General features: G+C 41.4%; 1 protein-coding gene and 1 non-coding gene across 3 annotated transcripts; one reads left to right on the top strand and one right to left on the bottom strand.

Annotated features, from left to right (window-relative positions):
- The first annotated feature begins 278 nt into the window (after window positions 1-278).
- Window positions 279-18,752, top strand: atp7b (ATPase copper transporting beta). Of its 2 annotated transcripts, none has more exons than XM_051427388.1 (21): window positions 279-577; window positions 5,723-6,494; window positions 8,655-8,882; window positions 8,962-9,125; window positions 9,257-9,418; window positions 9,505-9,578; window positions 10,600-10,783; window positions 11,411-11,644; window positions 11,736-11,827; window positions 11,911-12,038; window positions 12,693-12,847; window positions 13,219-13,353; window positions 13,469-13,663; window positions 14,988-15,170; window positions 15,272-15,452; window positions 16,378-16,518; window positions 16,626-16,768; window positions 16,851-17,054; window positions 17,135-17,252; window positions 17,789-17,891; window positions 18,123-18,752. In XM_051427388.1, the coding sequence occupies exons 1-21, from the start codon at window positions 422-424 to the stop codon at window positions 18,373-18,375; spliced, it is 4,005 nt and encodes a 1,334-aa protein (XP_051283348.1). In that variant the 5' UTR covers window positions 279-421; the 3' UTR covers window positions 18,376-18,752. The 2 variants fall into 2 exon arrangements, with proteins under 2 accessions (XP_051283348.1, XP_051283349.1); XM_051427389.1 differs by lacking the exon at window positions 279-577 and adding an exon at window positions 2,882-2,951.
- On the bottom strand, window positions 10,127-10,199 carry trnar-ccu (transfer RNA arginine (anticodon CCU)). The gene has a single exon. It is a non-coding gene; the product is annotated as a tRNA-Arg (tRNA).
- Window positions 18,753-18,840: the final 88 nt, after the last annotated feature.

The raw sequence follows: 18,840 nt of genomic DNA, 5'->3' as shown, positions 1-18,840 counted from the left end.
TTTTTTTTTTTTGCCTTTTTGTGGAGTGCTTGAATAAAACTTATTTTTCTACAAGTTGTACAGTTTGTTTTTGTACCCTCAAATAATTACATGAATCCCTCTCGAGCAGGGACTGCAGATGTTTAAGGCCTTTGAGGAGCGTTAGGGTGGAGATGTGCGTTATTTCTGCGCTTTCCGCTCCCAACATGTAGAAGTCATGTGATTGGAGGCACCTTCTCCTCATGAACCCCCGCCCCCCCCCGATCACCTCCCAACTTCACAGCCACACACACACACACACACAATAAATGACGTTAAGCCGGAGTGCGCACCGGCGCTGCGCTCCCCTTATCTCCCGGAGCAGCACGGAGCGCTGGGCCACTGTGGACTTTTGCCCTCTGATAGGTGAAGATAGGCCAAACGGCGGCGGAGCAGCACGAGAATGTTTTCGCCAAAGTCGCCTAAAGGGCTGTCAAAGTATGTCTGGGAGTCGTCGCAAGGCCCCGGGGAGCAGATCTGTATGGTGGAGTGTGTCTGTAAGCCCGAGTGCACCTGTGGGGTCCAGTCGACCGGCTGCAGCAGGAGAGCCCAGCTCCAGGTAGGCCTCCAGAGAGCTGCAGGTCCATCTGCAGCGGGTGGCTTCAAATCACGGTCCTCTCTCTCTCTCTCTCTTTCTCTGATTTCATTTGGAAAGTCTGATTTTGAAAGTATGTTTGAGGCAGTTTGGTTTAATTCAGATTATTATTGTAGTTTAATGGAGAGAATAATGAGTGAATGCTTGTCAGTACATGTCCTGCTGCTTTGTACTTTATACTACAGTTCAGGGAGGGAAATGTTGAACTTTTTACTCCACATTTTTAGCTACAACACACTTTGAAGATTAAGATTTTGCATTAAAAACTATTGTTTATAAAATATTGCACATTCTTGTCTACAAAACAGTGTGAAAAGTACTTAAATATGAGTAAAATACTGCATACTGTGCAGTAATAACATACTGTAATGCTGTAGTATAACAGTCAGTTCTGCATTATGAGTACTTTCAATACTTTAATTACATTTTCCCATGAATACTTATCTAAAGTGACGTTTTCAATGCAATGGTTACTTGTAATGGAGTATTTTTAATGCTGCAGAACTTCTACTTTACTTCTGAATAATTCCTTCACCAGTAGATTATTAACTGAATCATTTATTGACAGACATCTAATCATTAATTTATGTTTTTGTAATTTTTTTTCTTGAAAAAGAAAGATTATCTTTTTTCAGCTTCTTAAATGTGAAAATTCTTCAGTTTCTTTCCTCTCCTTCGTTAGTAGACTTTGATTATTGAACTTTTATTGACCAAATACAAATCAATGAATCGAGAAAATAATAAACAGTCTAATTAATATAAAAAAATTGCAGTATAACACACATTACAACAAGACTGTAGACTTTTGTCGTAAAATATAGAGACGTTGGATTATCGTGGGTCATGTTAATTAACTTTGTCATTAGCCACTTACAATTATAATGACTATGCTTTATTACAGTGGTTCCCAACATGGGGATAGGGGCCCCACCAAGGGCCCATCAAGTTTTATTGTTGTAGCTGCTCGAGGTGGACCTCATTTAAGTACTTTATATATAGTTAGTTTAGTCCAGTGGTTCAGATCAGACTTAAAATATTGGGTAATTGTTCTTCTTTGGGATTCTTTAAAGGAAACTCTCTAAACATGCACACAAGAGATCATGAGCCATAGAGGTTGAGAACCATTTAATGTTAACAATATGTTTTATTTTATATCAGAAAATCTTAATCTGTAATGAAATGAGTAAATATATGAGTCAGTGGAATAAAGAGTACAGTATTTCCCTCTGAGATGTAGTGGAGTATAAAGTGACATAAAATTGAGTATCTAAACATTTTATTTACGTGCAACTCTGGAGGAAATCTACTTTTCCACCACTGGAAAACACAGCATGTTACTTCTGCTGCACCAAACTCTGTTTACTTTTTGTGTGTTTTAGCTTATTGTGAAATACTGGAGAGTTTCACCTCTTCAGGCTGTTTCCATTACATCAAAATAAATACATTAATAATAATTCAAAGGGACTCACTGTTGGTTGAGCTTACTGATTCTTTGATATTTATGGATTATAGAAAAAATCCCTCATTTCCAACAAGATGTTTGAAGGTAAATGAAAAACACAAAAAAAGCACAAGACAGAGAACATAAAAACTAAACAACACAGAACTCCTGCATCAGAAAACTAATGTATATGTAATGTGTACAACCTGTTAGTGAGGGGTTACAGCAGATATTGCATACCTTAAAGAGGCTACAAGCTAAAAAAAACACTGACATATTGAATGTTTTTATGTGAATACCTGCAGCACTTCTCACATATGTGTCAGACCGTTTGATTTCTTTGTTGCATTGGACAAATGTTTTATTGTCAGGAAGTGAATGAAGCCACTGAATGCGCTCATGTATCGTCTGTAACGCGTAGCTCATGTTGCTGTGCAGACTCAATGCTCTTATTGTATGTGCTCTGGGCATGGGCCAAGTGCATGTAACGTAATCACGCAAGACAGTTTAGGACACACACACTGATTGCTGCCACAGTTACACTAACAGCTTATATCGTTAATTCAAATTTTCTATATAGCTTTATTTCTAAAAGCCTGTTGCATTCACACACACACACACACACACATATATATATATATATATATATATCCCCACAAGTGTGACTCAGCTTGTTTCCAAGTTCAGCCAATAAGCATAAAGCCAATTGATGATGCTGAGCTCAGTGTAAACATGTAGTTTATTACAGTGGATGGATTTGATTGGCGCAGCAGCTACCGATACCCGTTTTTTTTTCATCCTCAATGATAACATGACACATGCAGGGAAATATTTATATGCGGCTGCCAAAAGAAAAGTTAAGACAGTGCGGTGTGACGGCAGGCAGTCGTGATGCAGGTAGGCAGCATATCAGTGTTATTTACTATAAATAAAGTCATCTTTAGTGGTAATAATATTCCTATTTATTAACATGTAAACAGTATAACGCATTAATTAACTCTTGGCATGTGACGTCTTTCCAAAAAGCTTTTGAAATGAGTGATTTATTCTTCAAAATCTAAATTTTTCAGTGCTTTTGAGACAAAATATTACAATTTACTGGTAATTCCATCACCATAACGTTTGGTTTTTCACTCAGCAAGTGCCAGTACAACAGAGTGAATAGCAAGTAGTGCAGTAGTGCGGCTCTATAAGAGTTCCTATCTCCACTCATGACTGTAAAAGATAAACAAAAGGTAAAGACATCCTCACATTTTATTAATAACAATCCCATCTAGCAGAGATCGGCATCAGATTTTGACAATAAAATATCAGGGAGCCACTAATGGATGTACCAAACATCTCATAATGACAGATGGTGTAAAAGTTTGAGGTTTCTAGGAAATGTTTGCCTCGTATGCATTGCCTGTGTCTAATTCATTGCACTTTAAACAGCTGAACAGTACTCATGAACCCAGAAGTCAACATTTCGACGTCAGATCTATAGTCACTGGAGTGCATCTCATGTTTTAAGCGTGAAAATTAGATTAGATCATTTCCAGTTCTCTTGCTAGTGGCCTCCTAAACCAGGGGTTGTGTGTTCTAGACCCCTCTGGTCCTCTCTATGAACATTATCGTCTCTCCAGGAATTTGTTGGCTTTTTTGGGGGGGGATTGTTGTGGCCTAAAATGCCTGATTTCACGTCTGCTTTTCTAAAAAGGCATTTTTTAGCAGTAAAATTGTGGGAGAACATTGTGTTTTTTTTTTTTTTTTTGTATAATAATTAATTAAAATTCAAAGGCAACTTGTTCCAGTGAGAATAAAATCGGCAGTAGGTTGGTGAAGTATGACTCAATGTTTTGTGCGGGGGACTTCTTCTTTGCAGTAATTGTAACTAAAACTTCCTGAAGGTTCTGAATTATGCTTCTTGTGCTCGACTTTCAAATGTGCTAATTATGTAAATGTATGTAATATGTGACTTTAGTGGCTTCTTGACACTTTAAACTTGTTCAGAAGCCTTTTTTGTACAACTTTAAAAGCACACACAGAAAAATAAGTATTCTTCTATGCTGATTTTTGTTATGTAATTGGACAAATGCACTTTAGTTTGTATAAAAAAATCCACCGTCGGCACAGTACAGCTCTTCATACGAGGTTAACTTTCAGTTCCGTGAGGTGCCAGTGACTGTTGACCATAAGCAGAGTCACGTTGGGAGGCCCATGTGACGGGCAAGTCTTGTGGTATTTAGGCCCCAAACCGGCAATACTGGGCTTTCCTCTGCTGGGGTCAAAGGGAGACCCCCGTTTTTACATGATAACTTATTAAATCTACTAAGTATTTAAACCATTTAAATTAAATTTACCAATTATATTGCACCTTCTTCAGTCAAACTCTGGGGATCTTCTGCAGCACGTAAGCTGCCCGGCCTAGATAGTGCGTGCAAACAGATAACTGCCCGATGATGAACTTTCTTTTTTAGTTTTGCTGATCAGGAATGTGATAAACAGGCACCAGGTCTGCTTTTAGCCATCAGTCCAGCCAGCATGCATTAAAAATGGCCCTGCAGTGTTGATTCACAGGGGGATTAAAACATTTGGCATGGGAAACTTATGATTTACCCGTGAAGCTGAACTCTCATATCGTATCATCTTAAGAACACAGAGACAGAGATGTTTTGAATTTGACTCACAATGCTGCAGTGCTGATAAGGCTGTTAAAGTAAAGATTATAAAAAGTACTTATTTACATGATTATTTGAAGACATACACCATTGGATCTAATGGGATCTGACACCTAAATTTCAAAATAAAAGTTGATGTAGTCAGTGATTATGATCCTGGCAAGGGGTTGCCATTTATTTTATTTTATAGATTAATCGTTTGGTCCCAGTTCAAGTCCAAGGTGATAAGGGTCTTTAAATGTCCATGTTCTATCCATTTTCTGCCATTTGTGCTTCTAAAATTACTGATTATTTTTCTTTTGATTAACTAATTAATTAGTTGACTAATTGTTGGAGCTGATTTACGCTAAAATATTAAAGTTACACATAGTAACAGGTTTCTAAACCCCTTCCATGACCTCATTGTCTTCAATGGTAGCTATGGTCCTGCATTGAGTAAGACATGCAAGCTATTATAAAATGTATAACTGCTGCTGATGAAACATTACATTTTTGGGCCCATTAATTCACCACTAATTTACGCCAACAAGAGTCACACGGCTTTTACGATTTCTGTTCACTAAGAGCAGAGGATGGAGGTTTTAAACAAGGGATTAAGGAACATAAAGGCTGAAAGGGGTCAAGTGGGTGCTTGTTCTAGTCGGTAAAGGGTGGTTTTCTTGAGGAACATATCCATCAGTTCAACATGTATTTCTTTACTCAGGAAATGAAAACAGGGTAGGCATGCTTACACTGATGGAGCAGGAAATTAAAAGCGTATTTGAGGATCTGTGTTGTCTTTGTTCTCAGGCCAACAAAGCAGTAACTTCGTAGCACAGACAACATGATAAAACAACAGTGGGGTTTGATAGCAGTAAAGTTAACTGATCTAAACATTGCTAAAAAAGTGTTGTGTTTAGGTGTCAACCCTGAATCATTTTGCAGCGAGTCATCAATATTAGTCTTATTTTAAAACGTGAAACTTTACAGAAGGGAAAAATGCTGAATTGATTTATTTTATCTTTCCAGGAGAATGGCCCTGACATTGAGAAACAAGGCCTTGACAACTTGGCCTACGAGTACGGGAGTCAGAGTGAGCTCTACCCTCCACCCAAAACTGCCTCCAGAGCCACTTTTAAACTCCTGGGACTCACCCCTGAGCACCAGGCCCAAGCCATCGAAAGCAGAATCTCCAGCCTGAATGGAGTACTTGCTGCCAGCTTGTCTTTATCCAGCAGCTTGGCCAAAGTGAACTATGTTACCTCAGTTATCACAACCAAAGAGATCGCCCAGGAGCTCCAGACCATGGGATTCAATGTGGAGTCAGCGGTGCGGATCGGGGTGGATGGCATGCACTGCCAGTCCTGTGTGCAATCCATTGAGGGGCAGATTGGTCCTTTATCTGGGGTTTTACATATTCAGGTTTCCCTTCAAGACAGCGCAGCGCTGATTGTATATCGACCTCTTCTCGTAACCCAACAGGAGCTGAAAGACAAGATCGAGGATATGGGTTTTAGCGCCACTTTACCAACCGATGATCCACCCGGACAAGATATAAGCTACTGGCGGAGGGACATAACGGATTCGTCAATCCATACTGTAACCATTTGGATTGTAGGGATGACTTGCAACTCTTGCGTGCAGTCCATAGAAGGGAGGATCTCTCAGATGACAGGAGTGAAGTCCATAGTGGTGTCACTGAAGGAGGAAAAGGGAACAATAACCTTTGACCCCAGTCTGACGGAGCCGGAGAAGCTCAGGGCAGCTATCGAGGACATGGGCTTTGACGCATCACTTGAAGGTAGGCACCAACGAGAAATGTTTTACTTATAATTCAATTTTGTTGATTTACTGGTTTAACGTAGGCCTTAAAGGTACAGTGTGTAACGTTTAGGAGGATCTATTGGCAGAAATTTAATATAATTTTCATATGTATGTTTTCATTAGTGTATAATCATCTGAAAATAAGAATTATTGTGTTTTTGTTATCTTAGAATGAGACGTTTTTCTCTACAGACGCCATCGTCCCTCTGCTGGTAGCTTGACACAGTTGTACCTCGGTGCTCTGGGGACAGCTAGGTTAGAGAAGGACATGTTTGATGTAATGAGTGACCACTCTTCACAATGTCCACTGTTTCACCAATGAGTGTGGAGCTGGACAAGTTATTTATCAGTCCATCTATTGGATATGTCGGCGTTAGCAACTGCAATAAATGTCTTTATACAGGGGTGGAGAGTTTACTCAACAATAACCAGACAGATGAATGCAGAAAGAGATTTTTGCAATAAAAAGTAAAGAGAATACAATAAACACAAACAGTTGTTGGATTTGTGACCTTATTCGTCATGTCACAATATAATTGGGTGAACAAAAAAAAAGAAATACTTTAACTCCTCAACTCATTTATCTGGTTTTTCAGCTCGCTCCCAGCTCGAGGTAGAAAAGCACCCTTTGTTACAGGCGGCTTATGTTGTTGTCATTCAAGGAATGTATTCCTTCCCACCCATGAATTCTTGTGGTGCATTCAGGTGAAATATGTATAACCTCACATGGGTGCTACCAAAGAATGCGTTTATTAAAGACTGGAGATTTATGTTGCAGCATTCATGTGGACGTACAAAGCATCTGTACATTACAAAACTGATTCAGTTCTTACCTAGTATAACCTGCATAAGGCTTTGGGCCACTAAGCCAACAATACATCTCAAATTCACCTCATCTCTGTTTCCACCGGTTACCATGGAAACCAGACAAGCATGCCCTCGAGTGCGATGTGGAGGGCTCTTACGCCGGCCCCGGGCTTTCAGTGTTGGATTTAATGACGAAAACAGCTTGCCAAGACGTGGTATTAGCTCAGGCAGATTATGAGCAGATTCTTTCATGTACCTTTCAAGGTCGAAGCTTTATTTAGGTAGCTCGGGGGGGCTAAAAAGTGCAACTTTTTTGTGCCAGTGCAGTGGCAGGTAGCTACTTATGTTTAATTCATACTGTAAACTTTATATCTTGGTTGGTTTCTACTCCTTTTACTAATACAAATGGAACTTTCCAGCAGGAAGGAGTCTGGACTGGGAACATGAAAAATGAATCCTTTCCCTTCCACAACAACTACTGTTTAGATTAGATTTGCCTTTATAGACTCCCTTAGGAAACTTGTGTTGAAGAGAACACATTTGATGTAGCAGCACACATGCACAATCAAACTACAGTTAATGTGCAGTATCGCAAACAGATTTACAAACACCAAAACATTAGTTAGCTCATAAGCTCATTTTCATCAGTAGTCCCTGGGCAGGTTATAACAAATTAGGGCCCAATATCATCAGCACAAAAACTACAAGAACAATACAATACAATACAATACAATAGATAAATGCAGTGCCAGAGATGAGGTGGTAAGATTAGTTTGGTTTGCCTGCAGCCTAAGTTTCTGTTCAAAGATTGGCTCTGACCGAACTACTATCCTTCTGCTTTATGAGCTGACTCAGTGGGGGAGGAGCAAGAAGAAGAGGCAAGCATCTGCAAAATGTTTAATCTGAAAGAAATAAGTTGTATTACATGACAATGGTGATAACTACTGACCTTCTTATCAAGTGTCAGTTGAAGAAAAACAGACAAAGAAACAAAATCGCACTACCAAAATAACCAAGCCTCATTAAACATTAAACTGTACAACCACCAACTCGAGGCCGAGGGCATTCAGAGGCTCTATGAACACCATTGATTTCTTACCACTGCTATGTATCAGCTGGGGGTTCAAACACAAAAATTGATACACGATACTTCTGCCTATAATATACTATAGTATAATAAAGTGTATATAATTAATGTAAATGAGGTAGCAGCTGCAGTATATCCTGCTGTTTTTCATTCTACTTAAGGACCACTGAACTTTCCATCTACCTTTAAGCATTTTTGGCTCTTGCCCACGCTGCCACTGACTTTGTTTCTTCTTCTCTACAGAACCTGCAAAGAGCATCCAGAGTCATGAAAAGTCCAGGCCTGTTGGCTCTGGACCTTCTAACCTGTCTGTCCAGCAGTTGCCCAGTAAGGCAGGAGTCAGCAATGGCGCTGGACCACAGGCGACATCTGGAAGCGAGATTAAAGTACAAAAATGCTTTATTTGCGTATTGGGAATGACCTGTGCCTCCTGTGTGGCCAACATCGAGCGTAACCTGCTCAAACACAAGGGTGAGCAAGCTCAAGTCTCGTTACACAATATTTGTTTTGTTTTACAAATGCAATGGTGGAGGTTTACTTTGATTTCTAGGAATCATCACGGTGTTGGTGTCACTAATGGCTGGAAAGGCAGAGGTGAAATATGATTCAGAAGTCATCAACGCCGCTGCTGTAACTCAGCTCATAGAGGACTTGGGCTTTCGTGCCACACTGACGGAGGACAATGCAGTGACACATGGGAAAGTGGACCTCACTGTAAGTCTACACATGATGCAGCATTTTTCAGTTGGGAAAGTATAATACATTTACATGCTGGTTTCTCCTTGTTGGAGATAATACACTCCCCCCAAAAAAGTCCTGTATTTCCATCAATTGTTGACTCGTAGATAACAGGCATGACTTGTGCGTCATGCGTCCACAACATTGAGTCCAAGCTCACCGCAACCAAAGGGATCCTCGGGGCCTCAGTTGCCCTGGCAACCAACAAAGCACAGGTCCAGTTTGACCCAGAAGTGCTCGGAGCTCGAGACATTATCAAGATCATTCAGGTAATGATCGCTTTCTTTATTTTAGTCTCTGCTCTCCTGTAAGTCTTTGACGTTATGATACATCCTGGTTTAATTTCTCATTCTAGGGCCTTGGGTTCGAGGCCAGTCTGGTGAAGGCGGGCTTCAAAAACAACCTCGATCACACGGAAGAAATTCGACAGCAAGTATCTTGTTTAAAACTGTCCTCTTCATCAGAATAGGTGCACTCTAAAAAACACACCTTGGATGTAACTTAAACCTCTATGAGCATGCAGGAGGGAGAGTTTATAAAGACTTAGATGATCTGAAAATCCCGCATTAATACAGTAACTTTTATGTAATGGTTGCAGTTCATCAACCTCTGTGTGAACTTTCGCTGTGTTTCTTCTGTCTCTGTCGCCAGAAATGTGCTGTCGGTCTGTTGTTTTAGGTGACACAGTGGCCTCCTCCTCCCCCAGCTGTCTGTGTGCATGACCTGCTCTCTGCTGAAAAAGACTAACATACTCAGAGAAATCAATAAAAAAAAAACAACACCACTGTCAATGTCAGAAACTAAAGAAAAATATATATTATGATGTCTTTTTGTGTACATTTCTGGTAGAATATTAGGTTGGACAGGGATTGTTGTTGTTGCATGAGGATTAAATATGTCTGAACCTTCAGAGTAAATCCATTTAGGTCTTTGTTACAGGCCCAGCATGGCTCCACTATGTCTACTCTAATAGAAATCACCCCAGATGGGACTCGAACCCACAATCCCTGGCTTAGGAGGCCAGTGCCTTATCCATTAGGCCACTGGGGCTACAAAAGTGGTGTCTGAACATACTAAAAATGTCCACACTAAAACTGTTATTCTGAGTATTATTTTTATGACAGCTTGTTTCAATCCTGTAATTTTATGATATTTAAGACCCATTAATATCTCAGCCCACTTCTGCTGTGCCACTCTGCTAGAAAATAGCCCAGATCAGTACGTCTAAATTCACAGAGAATATTGAGTGGACAGACAATGATTTGCGTTACTATTATTCATTTCAGGAACCTAAATTACAGGGAGCAGATAGGTAAACTGTGTTTGTGTAGAGCTAACAATGCACATAGAAATCAATAGCAATTAGTTCATAAGTAACAAAGGATTTCAACGGTGTATTTATATGGTGTCTTCTTTCCATATTTTGATACATCTCTTGTCACCTTTCCAGGTGGAAGAGCTCCTTTCTGCTCAGCCTTGTTTTCGGCCTGCCGGCCATGGGCCTCATGATCTACATGATGGTGATGGACAGTCAACACCAAGAACATGGGGGCTCCATGCCCGAGGAGCAGAACCTGCTGCCGGGCCTCTCCCTCCTCAACCTGGCCTTCTTCCTGCTGTGCACACCCGTGCAGGTAAGGGAACACAATATATGCCTGGTTTTGTTTTAAGAGAGGTGTACTGTACATGGGGATTCGGAAAGTAGGTGTAGGATTAATGGTTCATTTAGAGCTCTTTTCTTTACCTCAGAAGGATCGTGTGTCTTCTACAAGTTGGTAAATTGATAGTTTAATGGATGTCTTAGACACTTGAGCTCCTGACTGCCTCACCAAACTTGTTTTAATAACCTAGTAAGGACTCTTGTGATTGAAAATGCCATTCGTTCCTTCTGTGCTTGGCCTTCAGCAGCTGGGATATTTATCAGATCTCTGGAAAGCAGAGATTTTGTCTTCAGATTGTTCCTTTTAGCCGGGATTTTGGGCAAACAAAACCTGAATATGTATTATGTGCTTTAAATGTATAGTTCAACATCTTTGGAAATAGGCTAATTCACTGTTTTGCCCAGAGTTAGATGAAAAAAACACACTACAATATCACACCACAGCCAGCAGAGAGTTGACTTAGCTTAGCACAAATACTGAAAAACAGGGGGTTCACATGTACCAGTAATTCTAAAGCTTGCCAATTGACGTTACATCTAGTTCAATACGTACAAAAGCAACCTGCAAAATGTTGATTTCTTCTGTTTTTCTCCCCTCCAGATCTTTGGAGGCCGATACTTCTACATCCAGGCATATCGCTCGTTAAAACACCGCATAGCCAACATGGACGTGCTGATCGTGTTAGCCACCTCCATTGCCTACATCTACTCCTGCGTGGTCCTCATTGTAGCGATGGCTGAGCGAGCCAGCCAGAGCCCCATCACCTTCTTCGACACTCCGCCCATGCTCTTCGTGTTCATCGCTCTGGGTCGGTGGCTGGAGCATGTTGCAAAGGTAAAAGTAAACAATAACAGGAAACCATATACTCTTGCACCTTTAAAATTATTACTCAATAAACACTTTTGATACTTTTGTTGTTATTTAGAGTAAAACCTCAGAGGCTTTGGCCAAATTGATGTCACTTCAAGCCACTGATGCCACTGTGGTCACTTTGGGACCTGGCCACTCGATCATCAGGTGAGACAGACATCAGAAAATGTCAAACCAACTCTTATCGTGCCAACACAACTTGTAACTGTAAGTGCATTTGTACGTTTCAGTGAGGAGCAGGTGGTGGTTGAGCTGGTGCAGCGGGGCGACATCGTGAAGGTCGTCCCAGGAGGAAAGTTCCCCGTTGATGGGAAAGTGATTGATGGAAGCTCCATGGCAGATGAGTCCTTGATCACAGGTAGGAGGATGAGGCAACTGCAGTGAATTTATAGACCCTAAACACGTTCACGTCTCCAGATTGCTTGCTGTTGATTTCATTTTAAGGAATTAACTCAGGTGTCTCTTAGGGAGCAATTTATTATACTGTAAAAGAAATGCATGTCAGCAAACTCTTAGCCTTTGACAGAACGGTATTGACGTCAACTTCCTGTTGGTTGGACCAGTATTTTGCATGGAATTTATGTCAAGCTGTGTCGACACAAGCAGCAAACAGTGCAGCAAATTCACAAATGACAAAAGACATTTAAATACACAGGAATTCTTAATCATTACCATTTTTCCGTAAGCATTGAACAGGCGGCTGTTAAAATATATATATTTAAATAATTTAATGAATGAATATTCAACGACCAGTAGACTATTGGTTTGAATTAACAACTACTACGAGGAAAATCTTTAGTTGGGGACAGAACTAGATTTTATATTTGTCAGTAAAAACTTTGCAGCAATTCTGTGTCTGTCATTGTGATGTTAAAGCATTTAAAATAGTTATAAATATATATATATAACCATTAGATAGTATTTTAATGGGTGTATTAGCTGTCAGCATTTATCTCAAAGCCATAAAGGACATAAAATCTGACCCAGGTGGTCTGTCTTTCTGCTTCGTCAGGTGAGCCGATGCCTGTTAGTAAGAAGGTGGGCAGTTTGGTGATAGCCGGCTCCATCAACGCTCACGGTGCTCTCCTGGTGGAGGCCACTCACGTCGGTGCTGACACGACTCTGTCTCAAATAGTTAAACTGGTGGAAGAGGCCCAAACCTCTAAGGTAGGAGGCAGTTTAAACTTTATTTTCAACAACATTCACATTAGTCCTTTAATATCTAATATATTCAGCATCCAAACTTCTTTTCTTTTCTGAAAATAAGACACAAATTCAGTCAAATATTAAACTTCAAAATGCAGTTTCAGGCATTTTCTAGAAATTGTGTCTTGACACAAGAAAAAACAAGGACAAGAAAAAAACGATAGGTGATGCTAAAAAAAATGCTGCTTTGTAGCTCGTACAAAAATATACACACATGCACTAATGCACATTTGTCTACAATATGTATTTCAGTTGACATATATAAACAAATCTTATGCCCATAAAAGTTAACCTTGTTTTTCTTGCTCTCCTCTGTGCTTGTGTTTGTTCAGGCCCCCATCCAGCAGTTTGCAGACAGGCTCAGTGGCTACTTTGTGCCCTTCATAATGATCGTTTCTGTTCTAACGCTGGTGGCCTGGCTGGCAATCGGGTTTGTCGACTTTGACATTGTGAAGGAGAACTTCCCGGTAGGTGCGCACGCAAAATATTTTCATACGCGAACAAAAGGAACATTCATAAAGTTTCAGAAGAAACGTTTGAGCTCTTTGATGTCACTGTGATAACTCGTTCTCTCCCTCGCAGGGTTACAACCAAAACATCTCCAAGACCGAGGTCATCGTCCGCTTTGCCTTCCAGGCGTCCATCACAGTTCTGTCCATTGCCTGCCCCTGCTCTCTGGGGCTGGCGACCCCGACAGCTGTCATGGTCGGCACGGGGGTTGGAGCTCAGAACGGGATCCTCATTAAAGGAGGCGAGCCGCTGGAGATGGCCCATAAGGCAATGCACTTTACATTACTTACTTTAGAATATAAGATACTGGTTGCTGGTTTATGCTGCTTCACATGACCTCTCCCTTTTCCAAACTCGATTTAAACTTAATCCTTCCGTATCTGCAACCAGCAGTGCAAGACTGACATTGATAGTGAAACTATGTGCGACTTAAGTGACTCTACTAGTCAAAACATCACAGTGTTGTTTTAACTAAGAACTCAGCAAATATTTATTGCATGAATGGATTCATTCATGTATTAGTGGAGCCATTATAGTTAGGAAAACAAAGAGCCTTCAAGATACGTCAAGGTATGTTGATGTGCAGCCGCAAGATGGAAGCGATACTTGTTTATCTTCCTTCTTCCTTTAATTTGTGGTAAATGAGCACCACTTGTGCTCACTTCCCTGCTACTCAGAATTTTGTCCATATCCATTATTACTGTCCTTTTGGCTGTGCAACACAGAGATTGGTTCCTTTTTTCCCCCCATTCTGTGTCACAGATGACAAAGAAAGGCATTAATGCCAGAGAAAGTGCTCTCCTGCCGGGTCTCCTGCCAACACGCTGGGACAAACGGACACAACGGGAAATGTTTGCTGGATTTACTAGGAGGCCCAAATAATAAAGAATTTGTCGTAGGCAGCAATTTTTTAAGGGAGTCTGGGGATATTGCAGTTACTAGTTCATCAGTTGAAACAGGTTTTTACAAACATCTGCTGCTTATCTTGACAGAACCCAAACAGCTAACTTGCTTTACTGTGAACCAAATAGAGTGTTTGGTGTGTACTCGGCAGCATTTCAGTGTGGCCCGGTTGCGTTTTCACTACAAAAGATAAGTGGAAGGAAGAAGAAATGTACCTCGGTGGTCGTTTACACTCACAGAGATCCTTCTCCTGGCTGTATTGTAAAATACTGCTGTTTCACATCTTCAGTTTCACTCTGCAGTGAAGAGTTGTGACCATTTTCATTTTCTTCTATTTCTATTCTAATTAAGTAGTGACACCATGTGGCATGAGACATTACTGCTTGATTATTTAAACACTTATTACCTGTAATTGCTGCAGAAATGGTACATGATGGCTTCTATTCATATCCTCTGTCTCCAAAAATGTTGGCTGTACTGGGGTGACACTTTTACCATCAAAGATGAAGACACCTTTAAGTTTTGGTGACTTTTTAGCCCCATTTGGAACCTCAGCACTCCATATGTTCCTCCCCTCAGGAGGAAAACTTAGACAGTTAGCAGGTCTCCAATCCACCGGTGATCCAAAAGAAAATATTCAAAAGAAGCTGGAGTCATGACTGCTGCTTTTGTGTGTGTGCTCCCTCAGATCCGCGTGGTGATGTTCGATAAGACCGGCACTATTACAAACGGCGTGCCGCGGGTGACTCGTGTGTTGGTGCTGTGGGAAATGGCCCGCATGCCCCTGAGGAAGATCCTGGCGGTGGTCGGCACAGCAGAGGCCAGCAGCGAGCACCCGCTGGGCATGGCAGTCGCCAAACACTGCAAAGAGGTGAGAGTTAGATCAGAGACTTGGTGCTCCTTCAGACCCATTCTGCTTTTGAAGAGTTTGGATCTAAATTACTATGATGATACACTGTGTGCATGTAACAGGAGCTGGGCTCTAGCGTGCTGGGCTACTGCCAGGACTTCCAGGCGGTGCCCGGTTGTGGGATCAGCTGCCGGGTTTCCAGCGTGGAGCATCTGCTGCAGCAGCAGAGTGAATGTTTTCTGCTGCCGGGAGCCACCACCGACGAAAGTAGCCTCCTCTCTCCTAATGAGGCAACGTCTGCAGGTCTGAAGGCTTTCAGCGTCACCCATAAATATATATTTATTTACCTGATCATTTTAACAATTTCACTTTTTGTGCAAGTTCAAATATCTGGTGTTCATTTCTGGTGTCATTTTAGCCGACTGGTTCCAGGCAATCCGCTGCCTTTAGCACATAAACAAAAACATTACGTAAGACCTCATAATGTATCAGTTTTTCTGGTCAAACTCCGGCTTCTGATCAGCGTAAAGCACCACATGGGCCACAATAGCCTAACGCGGTCGGTTGGCTCAGGTGATTATGGTGTGGTGCTACAAACCAAATGCTTGTTTTCGAACAAACTTAGAGACGTGAAGTTTTGAAAAAAGTGGAACAAAATTGGTTGACAGTGACCACGTGGCCTAATGGACAAGGCGTCTGTAAATGTGGTCCATGTATGCTTGTGTCCTGTATGTTTAAAACTCTTTATGATAAAAAGTCCTCACACCTGAACAAAATTTTCCCTTGTTTGTGGTTGCTCAATTCTGCAACAAATTTTGTAAAACAAAAAAAAACAGCCAAACAAGGAGTGTGGTGCTAATAACACCAAGGTCATGGGTTCAATCCCCATACTGGCCAGGGGTTCTCATTTAGGAAGTATGTGTGCTGCTTTGCTACCTAATTAATCCATAATTTCCCCTTGAAAACATAACTTAAATGAAATCAAGATGTCAACTCTTTCATTTGTTCAAAATGACTTAAATACTGTCTTAAAAGTACTGTTTTTAGTGGATTATATTATATTAAGTGGTCTCCAAGTACCACTGGTAGGCCGAACACACAAAAACACTGCTATCTCCTTGTTAAAATGAAAATTTTCTACATTAAAACTGACTCCTCTTTGCTTCAGATTTGGCTTGGTAACTCACTCAGGTTCATTTCGACTTTTACAATATTTCTTTGCTCTCAGGTGAGCCTTTGTCTTACGCTGTGCTGATTGGGAACAGAGAATGGATGAGGAGGAACGGCCACCACATTGTTGCAGACGTCGACGCCGCCATGTCCAGCCATGAGACGAAAGGGCAGACCGCCATCCTGGTTGCTATAGATGGTGAGGATGAAACCTGCAAAACAAAAAAAACCAACACTCACATGTACTTTGATGTCTAATCTTCAGCATTTTCACCTCATTTTATGCTTAATGTGTTTTCTCTTTAGGGGTGCTTTGTGCCATGTTAGCCATTGCAGACACAGTGAAGGCGGAGGCAGCGTTAGCAGTTCATACACTCAACAGCAGGGGCATCGAGGTGGTTATGATAACAGGAGATAACAGACGCACGGCAAAAGCCATAGCTGCCCAGGTAAAACACACATTTATAAAGAAACGACGAGGGAAAACGTATAATATTAAATTCAAACGTGAAAGTTTCTGTTTGAGCACAGGTGGGGATCAGAAAGGTGTTTGCAGAGGTGCTGCCGTCACATAAAGTGGCAAAAGTGCAAGAGCTGCAGGAAAAAGGCCTGCGAGTGGCCATGGTGGGAGATGGTGTCAACGACTCTCCCGCCCTCGCTCGTGCTGACGTCGGCATCGCCATCGGCACGGGCACAGACGTGGCTATCGAGGCGGCCGACATCGTCCTGATCCGGGTGAGTGACACACTGTGGCTGACTGACTCTGTGCAGCGGTACAGTAGACTGTCTGACCTGAAGGTTTGCACTCTCTGTAGAATGACCTGCTGGATGTGGTGGCCAGCATTGAGCTGTCGAAGAAGACGGTGCGGAGGATCAGGATCAACTTTGTCTTCGCCCTCATCTATAACCTCTTAGGAATACCCATCGCTGCAGGTGCGTTACGTATAACTGTGTGTGTATTTTTGAAGAGTTTTAAGGTAATAAAACTTGAAACTAAGTAACTAACTAACTACTTTTTCTAAGATATCAAACATTCGCTAACAACAAAGGTTTTTCAAATGGTTTGTTATAGAACTTTTTTCACATTTTATTCATTCAGGTATATTTTTTGTATTTGTTTCTTTTCCACACTTCATCCCATCGGAGGAATACATTTCATTTTTGCCTAAAAGTCACATTAAAAGCTAACTATTTAAAGGAATGTGAGAATCAGACTGAAAACAACCCCCCATTCACAGAAAAAACTGAGAATGAAAGGAAATCATTTGGAAGCAAAGACCAGAATTGGTTTATACTGGCACCCTGTGGACGACGGTGAAAAGGCTACATTGCATCTGTCAGAAAAGGCGACTTCCAAAGTTAAAAAGTTTAAAATTTATTAAACAGCTTCCTACTGAACCGTAACTGTGTGTTTATCCAGCGTATATCGCAGCGAGTGAACCTGCAGTCCTCTCCTCTGTTGGTTGTAGGTGTATTCATGCCCGTTGGCCTCGTGCTTCAACCCTGGATGGGCTCTGCTGCGATGGCTGCCTCGTCTGTTTCAGTGGTTCTGTCTTCTTTGCTGCTGAAAATGTGAGTCCAGATCAATTTCCATTGTTTGAATGAGAGAATAAAAGATCCTCATGGAGAAATAAAGACAAATGTACTGGATAGAATACTTTTAGTGGTCTCTCACGTCAAAACAGTACCAAAAGACAAAGTTTGAGGACATTGTGAAGAAGCACAAGTAGGTCTAGTGTTTTTCATCTTATTATATCTCAGAGGTGAGTATAGGTGAATATAATAGCCCTCTGTTTCCTCCAGGTATAAGAAAACCTCGACGGAGCTGCATGAGGTGCGAGCGCGGGGCCAAATGAGGAGCCTGCGGTCGTCGCAGATCAGCACACATCTGGGTCTGGACGGGCAACGGCGGAGCCCCGCCCTCCCCGCCCGAGCTCGGGAACAGCTGAGCCAAAGCAGTGCCGTCCCACCCGCCCCCTCCAGCCAGGGACCGTCCATTAACTCTGTCCAGGGGCAGCAGGACCGCTACTCCCTCCTGGACGACCTGAATGTGTAGTAAAGAGAAAAGGGAAGAAGGACTCTAAGAGAAGCTGTAATATTTAATATTTAAATGGTTTAAAAATGCTCTCATTTTGACACTTCTGCACATTCACCTTTAGCTTATGAACCCTAAACCACCGTCATCTGAGTCAACACCGATCTATAACTTTATGAGGAAAAAGTCTAAAATTCAAGCTGCAGACTCTTCCAAAGATATTACTGGAGCATTATGTCATTTTGTTTAATTTCCATTGAAGTCACTGCTGTACAAATGCACCTTTACAATATACACAACTCAGAGTAAAGCTCCATGTTGTCTGTTTCGATGAGACTGTGCTGTGTTATAAATAATGCATGAGCTGATAGAAAAAAATCTTCATTTTCTAGAATGACTGTTTGTGTCCGTTTCATCTGATTTTGTGCCTTCTTTGGAAATTTGCACACCCCGGCTGCCGAGCTGCCACTCAAGCAAAGAGGAAAC

Source organism: Dicentrarchus labrax, unplaced genomic scaffold (assembly GCF_905237075.1).
Source record: "Dicentrarchus labrax unplaced genomic scaffold, dlabrax2021, whole genome shotgun sequence".
Classification (NCBI taxonomy): domain Eukaryota; kingdom Metazoa; phylum Chordata; class Actinopteri; family Moronidae; genus Dicentrarchus; species Dicentrarchus labrax.
This window is presented reverse-complemented; position numbering and strand designations above follow the sequence as displayed.